The sequence below is a fragment of the Stomoxys calcitrans genome, chromosome 5 (genome assembly GCF_963082655.1).
Source record: "Stomoxys calcitrans chromosome 5, idStoCalc2.1, whole genome shotgun sequence".
NCBI classification, from domain to species: Eukaryota; Metazoa; Arthropoda; class Insecta; order Diptera; family Muscidae; genus Stomoxys; species Stomoxys calcitrans.
In genome coordinates, this window is record NC_081556.1 from 55,692,310 (window position 1) to 55,713,711 (window position 21,402).

Consider the following 21,402-nt stretch of genomic DNA (forward strand, 5'->3'; position numbering starts at 1 on the left):
CGGACAGACGGACGGACCTGGTCCGCTGATCAAGAATATATATATACTTTATAGTGTCGGAAATGGATATTTCGATGTTTTGAAAACGGAATGGCAAAATGAATATACCCCATCCTTCGGTGGTGGGTATAATATTTGCCCACACAAAATGTGGTCGTTTGAATTGGTAGCAATCCGTGTCACCTAACCTGTAGAACAGAAGTCCTCCTCATCGTGTCCGTCATGATAGATAGATAGATAGATAGCGACTAACATACAATAAGTGTACACAGTATGGACCATACCCCCATCATCGAAACCGATCTTCCAATTGGTATTCATCATGTGACATTCTACATTCCAACTAAGTAGGTCTCCATGAATTTATATTGAAAAAAAAATCGTTCGGAGAACTTGCCAGAGAGTCTCGGTCTATTTTATAAGTTTCTTGTTCAACATTTAAGAAAACTACTAAAATATCAATATTTACCTACCATTGGTGGCCCGTGATTACCAGGAACATGAGTGGGCGAATGTGTCGGCGGATTAAAGTACGTTGTGGGCGACACCGGTGGACTGGGATATGGCCAATAGACCACAGGATGAGGATAAAATGCGGCAGCATGTGGTGAAGGTGGTGCAGGATGTGTTGGGCCGTGAGGATGAGGACCACGATGAGGTGCGGCCAAAATTGGACCGGGCGCTGCAAACGGACCAAAGTGACTAAAAGGCGGACCAATAACGGAAGCTCCTGAGACAAACAAAAACATCAGAAATAAATATCACAATCAAGTTCATTGTCAGATACAAGATAATACTATTTTATATATATATATAACAAGAATTATGTCATAAATAAAATTAAAAAAAAAAAATTAATTTAAACAAAAAAAAACCAAAAAACAAAACTAAAATATTTCCAAATGTTAATTAAAGAAAATCTAAACAGAAGATGTCAGTAACAATGGAACAGTATTGCCTTCTTTCTCATATCGTCATTGTCTTCTTCAAAATAAGTCGATTAGGAAGATGTTAAGTTAAAATAGAGTGACAAGTAATTAGATAGACTGACAAATCGAATAGTTGAGTAAGAGATGTGTAAGTAAATTTGTATATATAGATATTTGAAATATTATTATGTTTGTATGTAGTATATAAAAAGCACTCACCGTAGCAGATTTTTAGAAAACATTTATTTCAAAAAATAAATTAAATATTTACCAGTGACCACCGACCCACCGACCATGAATAAGAGACTGATTTGATTGCAAATTTGCATTTGATTGCATTTGAGTTTAATTTTTATGCCACCAGCACCATCATAAGAGTAGAGAATACAACTGACACACTCGGGACCAGAATAGTACGAACGATGATGAATTAAATTGAATTATTATTGTTGTTGTATAGTTTAATTGGTGTAATAGTAGCAGTAGTAGTAGTAGTAGTAGTAGTTGTTGTTGTTGTTTTTGGTAATGGTTGGTAGTAGTATTTATGGTAGTAGTAGCTGTCAAAACTATTAAAAATTTAAACTAAAAAGAGATTTGAACAAAACACACCACGTACATGAACGCACACACACGCGCAAGGACACAACGTTATTGTAGTAGTAGTAGTAATAACAGTAGTAGTATCCAATCAACAAACACTTTAATATTTTCATATTTTTCAAATGCATATCTCATACTAAAATCCTCACAATTAAAAGTTCTTCATAATCCAATAAAATCCCTTGCGGAAAATCAATATGCATTTTATAGCAAGAGAATTTAGATAACCAAAGTCCTCGTACTGTAGTTGAAAATAAACAAAAAAAATCTTAAGTTCATCCTAGTCGAAACATGTCAACATTCCACAATCGATTGAAGTTTTTTTTTAAGTTTTTTGAGCGATTTTTTATATGCAAGAACGTTATGAGTTTTAAAATCACAGAAAAAAGAAGTCAGTCACGGTTAATCAAAAACAAGTAAAAGCGTGATAAATTTGGCCGGGCCGAATCTTATGTACCCTCTACCATGGGTCGCATTTGTCGAGTTCTGTTCCCGATTTCTCATTTTGGGCGAACAAAGGATAGAAGAAAAGAATTGCTATGGAATTGGATCAATATCAAGTTGTGGTCCGATTCGGAGCATAATTGAATTGAATGTTGGAGACCACTGTAAAAGTCATTGTGTAAAATTTCAGCGGAAATTCAGATAAGCGGATAAGAATTGCGCCCTTTAGGGACTCAAGAAGTAAAAAAGGAATATTGGTTTATATATGAACTGTATCAGGCTATAGACCGATTCAAACCATATTTGACACGTATGTTAAAGGTCATGGGAGAAGCCGCTGTTCAAAATTTCAGCCAAATCGAATATGTTTGCGCCCTCTAGTGGCTCAAGAAGTCAAGCTTAAAGATCGGTTTATATGGCAGCTATATCGGGTTATGGACCAATTTGTACCATACTTTGCACTGTTGTTGGAACTCATAATCAATAACGTCATGCCGAATTTCAGCCAAATCGGATAGTAATAGCGCCCTCTAGAGGCTCAAGAAGTCAACACCCCAGATTGGTTCATATGGCAGCTATATAGGGTTATGGACCGATTTCAACCATACTTAGCACAGTTGTTGAAAGTCATAACATAACACCTCATGTACAATTTCAGCCAAAACGGATAAGTATTGCTCCCTCTAGTGGCTCAAGAAGTCATGATTTAAGATCGGTTTATATGGCAGCTATATCAGGTCATGGACCGAATTCAACCATACCCAGCACAGTTCTTAGAAGTCAAAACAAACCACGTCGAGCCGAATTTCAGCCAAATCGGATAGGTTTTGTGCCCTGTAGAGGCTCAAGAAGTCAAGACCCCAGATCGGTTTATATGGCAGCTATACCAAGTTATAAACCGATCTGAACCATACATAGCACAGTCGTTGAAAGTCATAACAAAACAAGTCATGCAAAATTTCAGCCAAATCGTATAAGAATTGCGCCCTCTAGTGGCTCAAGAAGTCAAGACCCCATATGGGTTTATATGGCAGCAATATCAAAACGTGAACCGATATGGCCCATTTACAATCCCAACCGACCTACACTAATAACAAGTATTTGTGCAAAATTTCAAGCGTCTAGCTTTACTCTTTCGAAAGTTAGCGTGCTTTCGACAGACAGACGGACGGACGCATGGCTAAATCGAATTAAAAAGTCATGACGATCAATAATATATATTCTTAGACGCATATTTCGAGGTGTTACATACTGAATGACGAAATTAGTATACCCCCATCCTATGGTGAGGGTATAAAAATAACACAGAAACAGAAATTATTGAAGTCAAACATCCTTAAAACCAAAGATGGTATTAGGCATAATTTCATAAAAATGTCTCTAACCGTTCAATAAAAGCAAACTTATTATACCCTCCACCATAGGATAGGGGTATACTAATTTTGTCATTCTGTTTGTAACACATTCAAATATCAATTTCCGACCCTACAAAGTATATATATTTCGGATCGTCGTAAAATTCTAAGACGACTTAACGATGTCCGTGGGTCTGTCCTTCTATCCGTCTGTCTGTCCTTCTGTTCTTGTAATCACTCAAGAGCCTTCAAAAATTGAAATATTGAGCTGACATTTGAAATAGATACGTCTTTTTGATGCACGCTGGTTAAGTTCTTGAACAGTCCAGATCGGACCAAATTTGGATATAGCTGCTATATGGACCGATTTTCCGACAAAAGGGTCTAATGCCCATAAAATCTTTATTTTTCATCCGATTTCGTTGAAATTTGAAACAGTGAGTAGTTTAAGGCTTCACGACAACTGACCCAAATATGGTTCAGATCGGACTATATTTAGATATAGCTGTCATATAGACCGATCTCCCGATAAGGGGTCTGAAGCCAATAAAAGTTTTACTTATTACCCGATTTCGTTGAAATTTGAAACAGTAAGTTCTTCTGAGCCTCACGATATCCGACCTTAATATGGTTCAGATCGGTTTATAATTGGATATATCTGCCAAAGAGACGAATACATTAGACCACCCAATGTCCGTGTCGAATTTGGGTGCTTAAGTTATGCAATTTTCATCGGATTGTGACGAAATGGGGTGGGTATCCAAAGTTCGGCCCGGCCGAACTTAATGCCTTTTTGCTTGTTTTTATTTATTTTAACTCATCCTAGTACGTATTCTGTCAATAAAATTAAAATGGCCCAGGTATTCAAATTAAGGTGGGTTTATTTGTGTTGCCCACAAAAAAAAACACACAATTAGTGTTTTTCGTAATCACAATCTTAGACGATTTCTAAGAAATTTTTTGGTCAAGAAACCAAGCGTTAAAACATTGGCGTAGCTAGACGTTTTCCATTGGGGGCCTCCGACCCAACCAAACCAAACCAAAAAAAATTAATATTTTATAAGAATGAAATAATTTGTATACTTATGTTCTAAAAATTTAATCAATAGGGTCGGTTTTTATCGCATAAACGGTCCCGTTTACCTTGCTCTTTAATTGTGGTCTTAATGCCATGGGCACCAAATACTTCTTTATGACTTCTTTTCAAAAACCGCCAAGTCGATCGCAAAATCACACAAAGTCGATCACATAAGTCGGTTCTAAACGATCATCTAACCGGTGTAGGAATACAAATTAAGATACCTGTTTTAATTTGTATACTCGGCCTGGACTCTTCGCGTCAAAAATCGTTGATAGATTTGCAGATCGTTACGACGGATGGCGTATTTAATACAATTTCCCTGCAGCAAAATTGATTTTTATTTGAACAAAATATACCAAAATCTCATTTTGTATTAGAACAAATATTTCATTGCTGTAAAATCGGATGATTAGCAACGCCAAATCCTATGTACATACCTCCCACTAAGGATAACATTGGTTACTATTAATATATTTTTAAGCTGAAATTAAATGCGCATTCAATCTCATTGCACTTTCACAACAAGCCAAATCTATAGATTAGGTCTTATGGATTGAAAGCCATAACAAAAGTTTTTGCGATTTCAACAGATATACGGACACTTAAATTGTCATGGTGAATGAGAATTCATTAGTCTTCCACCAATATTCGGAGGTGTAACAAATCCACCTCATGCTGGAGCTTTTAAAATTCCTCCTTTCAAGGAAAAATTTAACAAGTGTTGTTATTAAGGCAAATACAACAACCTTGAATTCCAAACTTCCATTCCAAAAAATCGCCAAGAAATGAAAATTTGTTCATGAATATTCCTTTGTATTTCAAAAATGACGCCAGCATTAGAACCGGATAACCACCACTGGAAATTGTTTCTCATGTTCCCGCCAGGACTCGAACGTGGGCGTTCAGCGTCATAGGTGAACATGTTAACCCCTGCGCTATGGTGGCTGCCAAGTACAAGTCTTATATTTACTCCCAATTTTCGAGAAAAATGTCCCTATTTAAAACTTTGCAGCTTCTTAGCTGTCGAAATCTTAAAATTTTACTTGATTTTTGTGATTAAAATGCAATAATTTTTATGGGCCGCATATTCTTAAAAATTTTTGTTCATTCCTGATCACTTTTAGAATGAAAATTTCACATTGGAATATAAATTATTTTTTGTATTGTAGTTAAGCTAAACGAACCTCCATAGATACGCCAATGGTCTAAATACAAAATCAACTGTTTTTCCCAATAAAGTTTTCTAAACACCTTAAATAACTCAATCAACAAACAAAAATACCCTAATGCACATTGACTAGCATAAAGTTAAATATTTTATATATGATGGGCATGCTTTTGAAAAGTTCAGGGCGCGTACTATTGCCTAAGCCAAGTCTGAAATGTTGTCAAATTTAAGCAGATTCTAAAAACCAATAGCGAAATCATTCTAACTTTCTCAACGGTTTGTATGTTGCCTATATTTGCCGGCGAAAATCCCCAAAATCCCAAAACCGCAAAAGATAAACGCGCCCAAGACTTTAGGTCACGAGATAGATTTAATGGCAGCTATATCCAAATACATACCGATCAAGGCCATGGTAAATACGGATTTCAACAAGCTTAACACAGCTAGCTCATTGTGCTTTTATGAGCCCTGGGACTTAAATCGGTAGATTGGTATATATGACAGTTTTATCTAAATATAGCCCTACATTGATCCTAATGCAACATATTTTGCCAAATTTCAGAGAATCGGATTATAAATGCCGTCTTATGGGCCCATCATGTTAAATCGGGAGATCCGTCTATATGGAGACTACACCAAGATTTTATCGCCTCTCCTATAGTTGACCACTGTAAATAGTGAACTACGTTACGTTATAATAGTTCTTAGAGGTACGAGTCCAAATCAGTCATGCAGAAAGGATGAAGGATTCGTGGAAATGGCATATATCAAAGGTCTGAATGTAGATCCAGAGAATACTGATATCTAAGGATGACGAAGATGTGCTTATTTGTGGCACAACTTTTCCTCAACAAAACGATTTTGATATGTGGCAAATATTTGGTAATGATCTTGAATAGTAAATTGAACTGGAAGTGCCATAACCAAGAGCATGCAATAGGCTCATTGATGTTGTGAACTATATAGAAATGTAGCCTTAGTCCAAGGATAGAACATTAGCTATTCAGGACCGTAATTAGACCAATACTTGCTTACGGCTCAGTAGTTTGGTGGAGTACGATGAAGAAAAAGTGCAACGTGAGGACATTACAACAGATTCAGAGAACATGTTATCTTGGCATAGGCGGGCGATAAGAACGTCACCTACCAGTGCACTGGAAACTATTCTGGATATCCGATAAAGTATGACTTAGCCCCTGCGGCTATAAGTCTTAAGGCAATGAGAGAATGGTCAGAGAACAAGAGCAGATCACACCATCCCAGTATAATTGAGGCGTTGATAGGAAACCTGGATGTAATGGAAGAGGTTTCGAGTGATATACCTGAGACGACCTTTGAGGCACTGCTGCCAGCGACACGTTATTTGATTGACGAAACTCAGGTATTTCCATCTAGAAGTCCATGATACACGGATGGATCAAAGTTGGACGACAGAGTGGAAATGAGTTCACATTGATGATCTAGGGACTGAGATCTGTTTTCGACTGTCTGTCCATAATACGTTCCCGCAGGCGGAGATCCGGGAGATCAGGGAATGCATGAAGTGGTATGGTTACAACGCGAGGAGGTTGAGTATGAGCATCTTTACAAATAGTAACTGGCCCATCTGGGCTGTAACAACCAAGACGGTAAGGTCAGGAACAGTCAAGAAATGTAAGAGGGAGATTTCAACCTTCTCTGAGAGCGACACGATCCATATTATTTGGGTCTAGTGACATAGCGGAGTAAGGGGGAACGAAAGCAGGAGGCCCGTATGGCTTTCTATATCATTAAGGACCACATTTATTCAGAATAGGCGCGGCAACTGACAGAATGTGTTAAGCAAGTGGGCAAGATGATGAGACGTTGCAACATTTCCAATGTCAATGATCGGCTTTCGCGGCTAACAGACTTCGTGATAGCGCAGAGGTTAGCATGACCACCTATGACGCTGAACTGAAATACACACTCATGTAATTGACATTTGTTTTCTATGAGTTGGGATATTCATATAGGCCAAAATACATTTGGCTAGCCCACTAGCATAACTCATAGCTCTAAATGTCATCATTCTATTAAGAAAAAATAAAGCCCATTAACCAACAGCAAGTGTAACGATTTTAATGTTTCAACCAATTTACATGAATCCTTCACAAAGCTGAGATTTTGTTAACACCATCAAAGACATTTAAATATCTATATCTATTTTTGTTCTTTTTGTTCTATGCTAAATGGATATCGTAAGCACCACGCCGAGCATTTGAGTGTGGCTGTACAGCACCTGTTCCTTACCGACTGACCGAGATATTTTACAGAGTTAGGCAGCAAGTGTGGGAGGACGCTACAAGACACATAATACACATAAGACCAATTAAATAGCACTATTCATAAAGTACGAGCGTATCAATGTGTTTAGAATACGAGTGTAGACATTTTAAGCGATCATCTACCAATGATTCCTCCGGCAACCACCAGTTTTGTTGTTTTCTTTCTCCTTTGTGTTAATGTTACAAATGTTTTTATTACTGGTTTCCCCATTAAAAGGTAGCACAAAAAGGCATAAAAAGTCTTTTGCATAGCCGCAGCAAAGTGGCAACAGTAGAAGGACACACACACACATATTGTTTAAAATAAAAATGCTAAAATAAAAACCATGATAATGAGGATAATGACACCTTCCCTCCCAACGTTACCAAAACTATGCGAAAAAGTTATAGACAAACAAGACTAAATTTTGAAGACACATTCGATTTTGTTTGTTTTTGAATAATAATGTATGTATATTGTATATATTGGTATAAATGTAAATATTAAAAAAAGAAGAAAAAACACTACGATAAATTAAATATTTAAGAAATATATATGCGTATTAAATTAAAAAAAAATCAAAATTAATATCAAAGTAAAACTTAAATTGTCTAAATGGATTACTTAGGGTCAGCAATAGCATTTCAAATATTTCCCCCTTCCAAATTCCAATACACAATGGAGCTGCGAACCATGGGATATGTTGTAATTGGTTGGTTGCGCTTACATATATTTTAAATTAAACTACCACCCAAGGCAGAATATACACTCAAGCTAAAAATGTGTGCATTTCCATGGTGACATAGTTCAAAAAATAACTTCATAATCACAAACTTGGTTGCAGTAAGAAACACACTCTTGAGAAATGATTCATTCATGGATAGAATTAAAAATACATTGCAGCCAAGATGTGTATGTGCGTTTGAGTTTGTCTTTACCATAAAACTTTAATACCCCAATTCCAGATGTGGTTTCCAACACAAGAAATGTGTACTCAAATTTAAAGGGAGAAATAATTTAAACTATTGCTTGCTTAACTTAAAGGCTATAGAGATAACCAAATTAGCTTTAAACTAAGTTCTAGTGTTAATCACTCTATTGAAAGCATTTCCATAATTATATTTTGTTTAAAACTTTCCTTTGTTTCAGAATCATTAACTAAGACCCACATTAAATTTTCAATGCCTAACATGCAAATTTGTCTAAATTAAGTAGGTAAGACCTTAGATTATTGTGTGCAAATCCACTTTTGGGTGTCAGTCATAAAATCGCCCTCGAACGCATTTAGTTTAGTGATATTTCGAAAACAATTTATCTTAAAACTATGTTTTGTCATTTCCATTCCATAGTTGAATTATTTGCAAACATGTTTTGAAAAACTCCGATATTCTAGGGAATTTGTATATATGTCCGCTACAGCGTCAAACAGTCTAACAATAATAATGAATGTTTGGGTTTATTTATATCAAACGATGTGTGCTGTTCAAAAAACGGTTTGAATTGGTTTCGGATGAAGTTTGACAACATCACTTTGTTTCACAAAGTCTCCTTTTTTTTAGCACGAATGTCAGGCGGAGTCGCATATACAAATCTTCAACCTAATCCACAGAGAGCATTCAGATATAAGAACTCAGCATGTAAGAACTCTTCTCTATACAATTATCCTCCTCCTAGCATTTGTGAACTAAAGGCATGCTAAGTTCGGCCGGGCCTAATCTTGTACACCCTCCACCATGGATCGCATTTGTCTAGTTCTTTTCCCGATATCTCTTTTTAAGCAAACATATGATAAAAGGAAAGAACTGCTTTGATATTGGAGCTAAAATATCAAGTTGTGTCCGATTCGGACCATAATTTAACTGAATGTTGGAGATCATAGTAGAATTCGTGGTGTATTTCAGCCAATTCGAACAAAAATTGCGTCCTCAAGGGGCTCAAGAAGAAAAATTGGGAGATCGGTGTATATGGGAGCTGTATCATGCCATAGACCGATTCAGACCATAATTGATACGTATGTTGAAGTTCATGAGAGAAGTCGGTGTACAAAATTTCGGCCAAATCGGATAATAGTTGCGACCTCTAGATGCTCAAGAAGTTAAGATCCAAGATCGGTTTATATGGCAGCTATATCAGGTAATGAACCAATTAAAACCATATTTGGCACAGTTGTTGGAAGTCCTAACAACACACTCTTTGCAAAATTTCAGCCAAATCGAATAAGAATTGCACTCTCTAGTGGCTCAAGAAGTCAAGATTCAAGATCTGTTTATATAGGGTGATTTTTTTGAGGTTAGGATTTTCATGCATTAGTATTTGACAGATCACGTGGGATTTCAGACATGGTGTCAAAGAGAAAGATGCTCAGTATGCTTTGACATTTCATCATGAATAGACTTACTAACGAGCAACGCTTGCAAATCATTGAATTTTATTACCAAAATCAGTGTTCGGTTCGAAATGTGTTCAAATTTTGACAAATTTTGTTCAGCGATGAGGCTCATTTCTGGTTGAATGGCTACGTAAATAAGCAAAATTGCCGCATTTGGAGTGAAGAGCAACCAGAAGCCGTTCAAGAACTGCCCATGCATCCCGAAAAATGCACTGTTTGGTGTGGTTTGTACGCTGGTGGAATCATTGGACCGTATTTTTTCAAAGATGCTGTTGGACGCAACGTTACGGTGAATGAACACATTTCGAACCGAACACTGATTTTGGTAATAAAATTCAATGATTTGCAAGCGTTGCTCGTTAGTAAGTCTATTCATGATGAAATGTCAAAGCATACTGAGCATCTTTCTCTTTGACACCATGTCTGAAATCCCACGTGATCTGTCAAATACTAATGCATGAAAATCCTAACCTCAAAAAAATCACCCTTTATGACAGCTATATCAGGTTATAGACCGATTTGAACCATACTAAGCATAGTTATTGAAAGTCATAACAAAGCACCTCATATAAAATTTCAGCCAAATCGGATAAGAATTGAGTCCTACAAAGGCTGAAGAAGTGAATACTCCAGATCGGATTATATGACAGCTATATCAAAACAAGGACCGATTTGAACCACACTTAGCACAGTTGTTGGAAATAATGACAAAACACTTCGTGTAAAATGTCAGCCAAATCAGATGAGAATTGCGCTCTCTAATGACTCAAGACACAGACGGATGGACATGGTTAGATCGACTTAAAATGACATGACGATCAAGAATGTATATACTTTATGGGGTCTCAGAGGAATATTTCGAGGAATTACAAACAGAATGACGAAATTAGTACACCCCATCCTATGGTGAAGGGTATCAAAATACTGGCATAAAGCCTTCGATTACTGCGCTTGCGAAAAAAAACCATGCGCGGCTTATTTATACACAAATCTTTGCTAGATTTGAATACTAGCAACAAAAGCGCGTTAAGATCGGCAGGGCCGAATTTTATATACCCTCTACCATGGATCGCATTTAACAAGTTCTTTGAATAACTTTTTCAATTAAATAGGAGCTCAGCAAGTAATGGACCGACATTAAAATCATGGTATAAGACGTCTTAAAAAAATTTCAGCCAAATCGACAAGAACTGCGCCCTCTATAGGCGCAATGACACAATTCGGGCGATCGGTTTATATGAAAGGTGCATTAAGTTAGGAGCCGATGTAGATTATACTTTGTGTGGATCTTGGAAATAGAAACAAAATTTCATTCAAATCGGGAAGCAATTCCTCCCTATGGAGGTTAAAGAAGTCAGATCGAGAGAATGGGTTATATGCGAACTATATCAAGCAATGGATTAATTTGAACCATATTTCGCACGGTTGCTGGAAGTCGTAGCAAAACATTTCAGGCAAATTTTAGTCTAATCGGGTAATAATTACGCCTTCTAGAGGCTCAAGAAGTCAAATCTGAATTATGAACCGATTTGAACCATACTTGAAGTCATAACACAACATGAACCTTCTATAGGCAGAGAAGTCAAACCTGAATATTGGTTTACAAGGGATCTATTTCATGTCTGGACAACATGTCAAAGGATTTTTGTTTTCGTTTGTTTTTACTTTTTGCGCAGTCTATAGTATTGGGTTGCCCAAAAAGTAATTGCGGATTTATCTTATAGTCGGCGTTGACAAATTTTTTCACATCTTGTGACTCTGTAATTGCATTCTTTCTTCTGTCAATTATCAGCTGTTACTTTTAGCTTGATTTAGAAAAAAAGTGTAAACAAAGTATATTTGATTAAAGTTCATTCTAAGTTTTATTAAAAATGCATTTACTTTCTTTTAAAAAATCCGCAATTACTTTTTGGGCAACCCAATATTTGTTTTACCGTTAGTAGTTCACACGAAAGAATGATAATTTTGATTTTTTCTCTTAATTTGTGTTTGGCTGATGATTTTTCAATTGTTAGTAATCGATTGTGTTTTTCTTAAAAAAAATAGATTCTATCATGTTTTTGAAAATGCAGCAACATGTCTTTCTTCAGTCATGAGATCAGGATTTTATAAAAATGATCAGAATTTCATACGAATATTATAAGATTTTATTCAAGAATTCGGACAGAATTCGATACGACACGTCAGAAAATACATCCGATTTCAATAAGAGTTCATTTTAGAATTCAGTTTGAATTTCCCTTCGGAATTTTGCATGATTTATGCCCAGAATTTTGTCAGAATTCGGTTGGAAGTTTAGGCAAAAACAATAGATTTCTATCCAACACTTTCTTCCGAACTCGTATCAACCACTCCATATGTTTTTCGTTAAGAATGGAAAGACTTCGGATCCGAATTCGAATGATTTTACCGACAGGCGATCGAATTCTGAATGTTTGGTTCGCTGGGAATAATGCATATTTTTTCTCGCTAAGCTCTTTCTTTAGAGTCTAAAATCATGCAAATCAACTCAGTAGATCAAAAGTTGGAGCCCCTAGAAGGTGGAAGTGGAAAGTGTTCAATTTTGACGCACAGTAGCTCAAGCTTTGTTAAAAATTACGCCATTTTCCTGAAAGCCAAGTCCTACATCTAGAACATTTTGTACCACTCAGATCAACAGATACAAAATTGTGGAATCATTTCCACTTTTTTCGCTATTTGGACCACTATGCCACGGTTGGCATTAATATCTTCAGACAAATATCCAAAATTATGTGGTCTGGTGTAGACTTGAAGAGGTCTACCACTTTACTGTCACAGGCTAGAGGTCACTGTCTGATCGGAAAACATGCTGACAGACTGAAGGTTGCAAGTAACGAGTTTTGTCGAAGCTGTGAGGACGTCGAGGAAGAAGAGACTATAGTCTCGGATTGGCAAGCAGAGGTTCACATTTCTTTATGAACTTGATTGAATTGGCGAATGTGAGCATTCGCAAATTTTTAAGTTTTTTTTTTAAAGCGATCTGAATGGTTCAACGGTAAAAACTAGAAGATATCTTCTTTTTTCTGCTCGTGTGCGTCTAAGTGAGTCTGAAGCAGACTGTCACTTGACCTTAACCTAGCCCCAGAAAATTCTAAACGTTACTTTTTGTACTGACCTGATTGACTGTACGTGACCTCAGTGTGAAAATTGTCTATTTTCAAATCAATCTGTCCTTTTTAGCAGAAAATATACCCTAAACATGGTGGTACCTGCTTCCTTGGGAGGAAAGACTATTCCATTTACTGAAAGTGTAACATACCTTGATGTTTTACAGGAAAATTAACTTAAATCCTAAAATTTTGGAAAGGGCAGGAAAGTGGAGCTGGCAAAATATCGATGGCACTATCGATATGAATATCGATTTGATATTTTGCCTGTCGACACTATCGGCAAAGTATTTGCAAAATTTAACAAAAATAAGCGATCCGACCCCGAATGTATTCCATAAGACACATTGCGCCTATAGAGAGCGCTATTTTCATCCGATGGGATTACATTTTATAAATTGATTTCTCTCATGACTTCCAACTGACTTTATTAAATTTGGGTTTATTCAGTCTGTGCATTGATATTGCTTCTATAAAAATCGTTCTCTCGATTTTTACTTCTCATTTTCGTTTGAAATATAGGTGATGGGTAATTAACGATAGTGAATTTCCCATCATATTTATTATTAAAAATATCGAATGTTGAGAATATTAATAGTTTGCCAGCTCTACAGGAAAGACAACTCTTGCCCCATACACCTGCAAGAGAGCCATTGGCAAAAGTTGAAGGTTCGAGGTGCTTGTCATGCAGTGGCTGTAAACTGTAGTTGTCAGACCTGACTTATAATTCTATATGATGTTGCTGTCTGGTGGACTGCGCTTCAAAAGTCCACTTTCTGTTCAATACTTAGCCGGATACAACAGCTATGCTATGCGAATGATACTATCTGATTCACCAAATTTAATGCTATAGGGGCTATACAAATTACTGCCACAACTGCTGTGAGGTTAAGGCAGCATCCTCTTTGATCGAGCAGTGACTACCGATAATGTTTTATTGTAGATAGAATACCAGATAACCCAGGCAGTGTATATTAAACATTGCCTGGGCCCGTTTTTGATAACCAGTAGTATACCACAATATCCCTCGTAGTAAAAGATTACAAACGCAAGAACAAAATGCTTATAAACATTTAAATTTGTATAAATTGGATAAGGTCAGTAGAAATCGGGTTCAATTCTTAGATGGTCACAGAAAATAATGACACAACTGAATAAGTTTAATATATTGATCCGAATTTTGTTTTTTGAAATCGAATGATAGTAAGAACTTAACTAATATGATTCATACACCTAACTAAACTCTGTTAAAATATTGAGCACATATAACTGCTGAACCGACAAACCTGTGGGATATGCTGGAATGGCAATCGAATTACTCTGCTTCCAGAGTATAAATTGTTTACAGTTTCGAGTTAAATAATTTAGACCTTAAATGTTTTACAATTACAACTAACAGCCAGTAAAATAAGTTTGCTGATATCAGCAAACTCTGTCGCCTGATTTTATATTGAATTTTACAACCTTTGAAGGAAACCATACCAATTTTTGTTTACTTTTAAACAACAATCGAACCATTTTCCACACGTTAATATTAATTTTTTTGATAAAAAAAATTGGAAGTACTACGCCTATATCCATATTATTAAAATGTGAGATGCAATATCAAGGTTGTGTGGTATTTTTGAAATTTCTTAGCGAATTTCACCTTTTAACCATCATGAAACAGCAGAAAATGTTTGATGTTTTGCTAAAAAATTACTGTTATTCCATTTTCACTAAAATTTCTGTTGTTACAACAAACACTTTTGCTGTTGTTACTAACAAATTTCTCTGAGTGTACGCATAATATGCAATTCGATACACTACGCTGCTTTCAAAACTCCTTTTTAATATCTGAAAATGTGTAAATCTTTTCACTTAAAGCGCTTAATTAATTTAAAAAATCAGAGTGAAAATCATTGCGCGACCATATATCCGATTTATTCAAGTAATGAACCGCTTAGCACTTTGATCCCAGCAATAGAGAGAGAGAGAGAGCACATAAAAAATAGACCAGAAACTGGACACAAGCTATATTACGGCTATAAACTAAAGTGTACATGGATTAGTGATGACGAAACAAACATTTAAAAAATACACAATACCATAAATATTTATAACCAAATTATGTTCCCTCTATAGATAAATTCGTATTAAATTAAGGACGCTTTTGCAACTAACACCACAGTAGATTTGTATAAACGCACAATATTTATTTAAATTAAAAATAAATGCAATCATATACCAAAAATGTATGTATTCTAGTATGTATGCAAGGTATTAATGATACATTGTAAAAGGTTAAGTATTACGAAAAACGATTTAAGTACAATCTGACTGGATGTTTAAGTAACTTGCATTTGCCCAATGTTGCAAAGAAAACTTGCGACGAGATTAAGCTAAGAATGAAGAATGAGTGAAGGATCAACTACTAAACCCATATAATGAAAAAATCAACACACCTATCGATACGAACACCTCCTCTATGTTGGAAAGTTTTGGCTTTGAATCCATCAGCTTCATAATCCAAAATTTCTAACGACATTTCGACTAATGTAGCCAGACACGATGATCACTATCTAAAAAAAACTAAAGGATCCAAACGAACAAAAGACATGTTCTGAGGCACTAAATAGAAATTCGCGAATAATAACTCTAGGCATCATTGGTACAACATATGCTGCGATTAATGTCTTGAGACTAACGGCAAAGATAACGGAAACTATATTATCTTAGATATGGTGCATGATTTTCTAGGGATTAGGTAGTACTGAAACCGTAGAGTTAGGCACTCTACTATCTTAATCCCTACCCTTTTCACACGGTATAGTATCTCGAATGATACTTTTTTCGGCATAATGTAATTAGCTCATTAAAAAAGAAGCAAGAAACCATTAAGCAGCCTGAGAAGGCCGAAACACTTAAATGCTTCTTTTGACACTTCAAGGGAATGATTTGAACAACGGACATCAAATTATAATGGTGTTTTGGCACACCAAGAGCATCTGACTGTTCAATATCGGGACGGTCGATAGATATTGACGATTGCATTCCATGACAGGGGCCTTTATGCAGGAAATACGATCCTGCGGAGGGAGATTCGGGAAATCGCGGAATGTGAGAACGTTGAGTTTACACTTAATTACGAACAGTAAACTGGACATTAGAACAATAACAGCCAGGACGGCAAGGCATAATCCGTATCATTTGGGTGCCGGGTAACAGCGAAGTATGGGGGAACGAAGAAGCAGACGAATTTGCCATATAGACCAGACAACTGCCATCAGTGAACTTGGTGAATGCGAAGCCTTTCGATGCGACGCAGTCCGAGTTAATACCCTGGGGAACAGAGAAACGGTAGGTAGAACGACGAAAATCCAATGCAAAATCCAGATCATGAGAAGACGAGACTGTTCCTAAATGGAAGTAAGAAAGAGATCAGTATAGCTCTCGGTATCTTAACGGTGATAGCATGCATTGGGCAGGTGGGAAAGGTGGTAAGAAGTTACACGGAATTCCTGATTTAGAGGTTCGAGGTTACTTTTTAGTATTTGCGGCCGATCACTGGCTTAGGTTGCTGTTGTTGTAGCAGTTGGTTGTGTTCTATCTTTCGTCTGCTTGATTCTGTTAAGTGTCAAGACCCAGGAACTCTGCGACTAAGATGGGGTCCGTCCACAGGGATCTAGGTCTGAGTCGTGTGGGTCTGACTGGCTCAGGTACATGTCTATAGTGTCATGGGGTGGATTAATATCCGCATCCTCTTTTTAACCTAACCTTACGCAGTATTTTTTTCTGGATTAGTTTGAAGAACTCAATCTGAGATAATGATAGATGACGGCTTTAACATAGTGGCAAAAGCAGAAGAATATGCTCTACGTAGCAGATTTCAAATAATTCGGAAAATTTTTAAGTTTCTACATTCTCAAGGAATTTGACGCCATCTAGAGGCTTAAGAAGTCAAGATCCCAGATCGGTTTATATGACAGCTATTGGAAGTTATTGGATGTCATAACAAAACACCTCATGCAAATTTTCAGTCAAATCGGATGAGAATAGCGCCCTCTAGAGGCTCAAGAAATCAAGATCCCAGATCGGTTTATATGACAGCTATACCAAATTATGAACCGATTTAAATCATATTTAACACAGTTATTGGAAGTGATACCAAACCATCATATCCAAAATTTGAGTCAAATCGGACGAGAATTGCGACCTCTAGAGGCTCAACAAGTCAAGACCCAAGATCGGTTTTTATGGCAACTATATCAAACCATGGGCCGATTTGGCCCATTTAAAATCAAAATCGACCTTCACTATTAAAAAGTATTTGTGCGAAATTTCAACCAGCTAGATTTACTCCCACGAAAGTTAGCGTGCTTTCGACAGACAGACGGGCGGACGGATGGACAGACGGACGGACGGACAGACCGACGGACATACCTAGATCGACTTAAAATGACATGACGATCAAGAATATATATAATTTATGGGGTCTCAGACGCATATTTCGAGGTGTTACAAACAGAATGACGAAGCTAGTATACCCCCATCCTATGGTTGAGGGTATAAAAACTTAGCCTAAGAATTGAATTAAGTAAAGCTTAATATAGCCAGAATCTAAAGGAATTTTCATAACAGTGTTCCACTTCCGAGGCGGGGCATTTTCTAAACCTCAAAACAAGTTCTTCAAGGCAACATTGGGCAGCTATATGAATTTTGAATAAAGTTTTTCTTTTAGAAAAAAAATTAAGAATTGTTAAGTAGATGTCATTTGTAGACGTGCTAGAATCAAAAATAAATTAGAAAATTATGAGGAAAGAAGAGCATAGAATAGACACACACAGGAAAGGTTTTCAATAAAGATTAACCTCAACAAACGATAGATATAAAGCAACAACACACATATGAAGAAATGCTTTGTTTGTTGTTGTTTGCGTAAAGCTAAGGCAAATTGAATTAAACAATTAAAATGATTAAAACTAGTTTTTTGTTTTGTTTTTTAAATAAATGTATAGAAAAAAAAAAATAAAACAAACAATCATGATAAATAAAAAGGAAACCAAACTAAGGTGACATTTTGTGGTTTTGTTTCTTATGAAATTTTTACAATTATTCTTCCCTTTTCTATGGTAAAATTTCAACATAATCTTTTTTGTTTTTAATTTATGAAAGTTTTGCATGATGTAAGGCCAAGAATGTGTTTTTTTTTGTTTTGCTAAATGACCAAAACATTTTCAAATCCAATTTATTTTTTCTATGCACAACCAAATGTTTTGTTTTTGTTTTAAATTTAAGCCAACACCAGACGTTAATCGAACACGGTTTAATTTTCGAAATAAAGATTAAAATCTTTTGTTTAAAGGCAAAGTATTTTTAAAAAACACTTTTGAAATTGCACTTGGAGGTTGGTTTTTTTTTGTATTTTTATAGGTATGTTTAATGGAGGGAAATAGTTGCCAATTTGTTATAAGGTCTTGCCTAAGCAGACCATTTTATTATCATCTTTTTTTGTTATTTGCTTAAGTCATTAAACAGTGTTCGATTAACGTTAGCCTCTTTCGATATATATTTTGAAAACCATTCGAATAACCCCAAAATCACATGTTTCTCTATTTTTCTAAGCTGCCACACAAGTTCGGTTTAGAAACACTCGCATTTAGGGTTAGCTTTCATTCTCACAACATTGCCGGACTTTTTGAAAACAACAAAAAATGATTAATAATAGATTAATTTGTGCAAAATGCATTATGTTTCCATTTGTTTGTTTTCTATTGTAAATTTTTCTTCTCTGAAGAAAATTTCTAATGATTTTGTGTTTTACTTAACTCTAGGGAAAATTCTAAGCTAAATTAATTCAAATGGAAAAAATTTCAAACTTAAATCTAAGCTAAAAATAGTTTTTGTTTCTCAGTAAAAAAACAACAAAAGTTAACCCATGGATTAAATGGTAAAAATGGGTCAAGGGAGCATAATGAATGTTTTTTTTTTTTTTTTTGTTTTTTTGAGGATTCATGATCAAATATAAAAATTGTTTTATAAATAATTTCGAAATATTGCAATCGTAACCGCCCTCTTTGCTGGCTAAGGCAAATGTTTTTGTTTTTTTTTTTCTTAATTGTGTTTTGTTTAGCGTTTTTCTTTCATCCTCAGGCTGAAGACTTAGAAAAACATTCATGGAAGCACTTACGTTATAGGTTGTTAAGATCTAAAGGAATGTCTTGAGCAAAGTTATGGAGTTGAATTGAAATTCTCAAAAAGAAAATTTACTTAAAAAATTACATTTAGATAAACTGCTTGGCAGTTCAAGGTTTAGGGTACATACACTCGAAGTAGTGCAGGGAATATATTCGATAAGGTTGCTAGAAGGTGGGCCTAACCAATGGGTCTTATGAAGAAGTAGATGACATGGCCCATATCTTTTCAACTAGTAGTTGATGCCAAGTTGATCCCAACTTGCATTGGCCCTACTCTTCGACCTGCACTTCTTGCCTCTATACTCCTGAGTTATAGAAGTGATAAATGTTACCCGGTGGTGGTCTGGTCAAAGCTCGTTTTGCAGCACTTGCTGCCGCATTGGCATCATGCTGGAAGGCATTATCGTACGAACGCTTCATGGAATGTGGCAATGTGGCGGCTGCCGCAGCATTGGCTGCCGCTGCTGCTGCTGCAGCTGCATGCATGCCACTGGTGGCTGTGGCTGATGCTGCTTGAGGTGACATCATGCCAGCAAACTGATAGCCTTGTTGGGCTGGCATATAGCCTAGGGGAAAGGTCTGAAAGTAGGGACGTGGCATAAACACAAATTGGGGCTGGCCAGCAGCAACCGCTGCCGCAGCGGCAGCATTGTGAGCGCTAGAGCCTGGGCCACCCATTGCCGCTGCAGCTGCCGCAGCCCCCGGATGCTGCATAAATAGGGGATTCACATTCGTGTACAACTGCTGTTGATGATGGTGTTCGGCCGCTGCTGCTGTAGCGGCAGCAGCCTGCTGACGGGCCATAAGATTGTGTTGAGCAATAAATTGAGCTTGTTGCTGAGCTATCAAGGCGGAATTGTGGGCAGCGGTGGCTGCCGATTGGGGTGGGGGCAAGGACAAGTTAAAGGGAAATGTCATGGCGGCCTGGGGACTAACGGCCGAAGCAGTGGCCGTATGCACGGCCAATTGATTAGAGGGTGAAGGTAAAGGTCCCACTGCGGCTGCTGCATTTTGGGCGGCTGCCGCCGCTGCAGCCGCTGAATGGGCGGCCAAAGATGAGTGATGAACACTTGAGTGGGTAGCTGGACTAGCTGTCGTCATATAGGGCGATATACCACCTCCGGCAGCGGCTACTGCCACCGGCTGAGCGGCCGCCTGCACAGAGACATGAGTGGGTGGTGGTGGTGCTAATGCAGCCACCGCAGCAGCTACTGAGGGCGGTGATTGCAAGGCATGAGCATGGGCATGGGCGTGGGCGTGGGAGTGAGCATGTACATGAGAGTGAGCATGCGTATGGGGACTAATAGCTTGTGCGTTGGCCGGCGGTTGTTGTGCTAACATACCCGGTGAAAGTAGTGATGCTTGTTTGCTTCCCGCCATATGGGGATGTGGATGAGCTGCAGGCACCGGCGATTGTAGGCCACCATTCAGGACCATATTCATGTCATCGCCTGAACACTGGAAGACTTCAATGTAGCGATATTTCTTGCCAAACACCATAAATTGGTGGTGCTTGCGTTGAGCACAAAGGCGAGCTGAGTCTTCAGAGTCCATCTGAATAAAAGCCTCACCGCTGGGCTGGCCCTGTCAAATAAGGAAACAACTTTAAAGTCCAAGCAAATTCATTTGAAATGCAACGCCTATACCTGGGCATTTATCACCATGTGGACGCCTTGGAAGATGATGTGTTTGGCAAAGTCATCAAGGAAATGCAGAATGTGCTCCACCAAAGCTTCGTAAGGTAAACCACGTAAGCGTATGCAATTCTTGGTGGTTCCCGATGTAATGAGATGCTAAAATCATATCAATTTAATATAACTCAATGAAAGGTCCAGTTCCTTTGCCT

At 37.2% G+C, this 21,402-nt stretch overlaps 1 protein-coding gene and 1 long non-coding RNA gene across 6 annotated transcripts in view; both read right to left on the reverse strand.

Moving 5' to 3' along the window:
• LOC131997656 (uncharacterized) overlaps nt 1-21,402 on the reverse strand; it is a 312,520-nt gene that overhangs the window by 58,582 nt on the left and 232,536 nt on the right. The window lies entirely within an intron of this gene.
• The window catches only part of LOC106091244 (RNA-binding protein fusilli), a 188,487-nt gene that overhangs the window by 4,872 nt on the left and 162,213 nt on the right, over nt 1-21,402 (reverse strand). For 4 of the 5 annotated variants that reach the window (XM_059368856.1, XM_059368854.1, XM_059368855.1 and 1 more), the window contains 2 exons: nt 21,203-21,349; nt 15,267-21,140 (listed from right to left, as the gene is read on the reverse strand). In XM_059368856.1, the coding sequence (XP_059224839.1) occupies nt 19,854-21,140; nt 21,203-21,349 (1,434 nt within the window). In that variant the 3' untranslated portion in view covers nt 15,267-19,853. Of the gene's footprint in view, nt 1-473; nt 731-15,266; nt 21,141-21,202; nt 21,350-21,402 lie in introns of those variants that run through there. The other variant, XM_059368857.1, reaches the window with a different exon arrangement.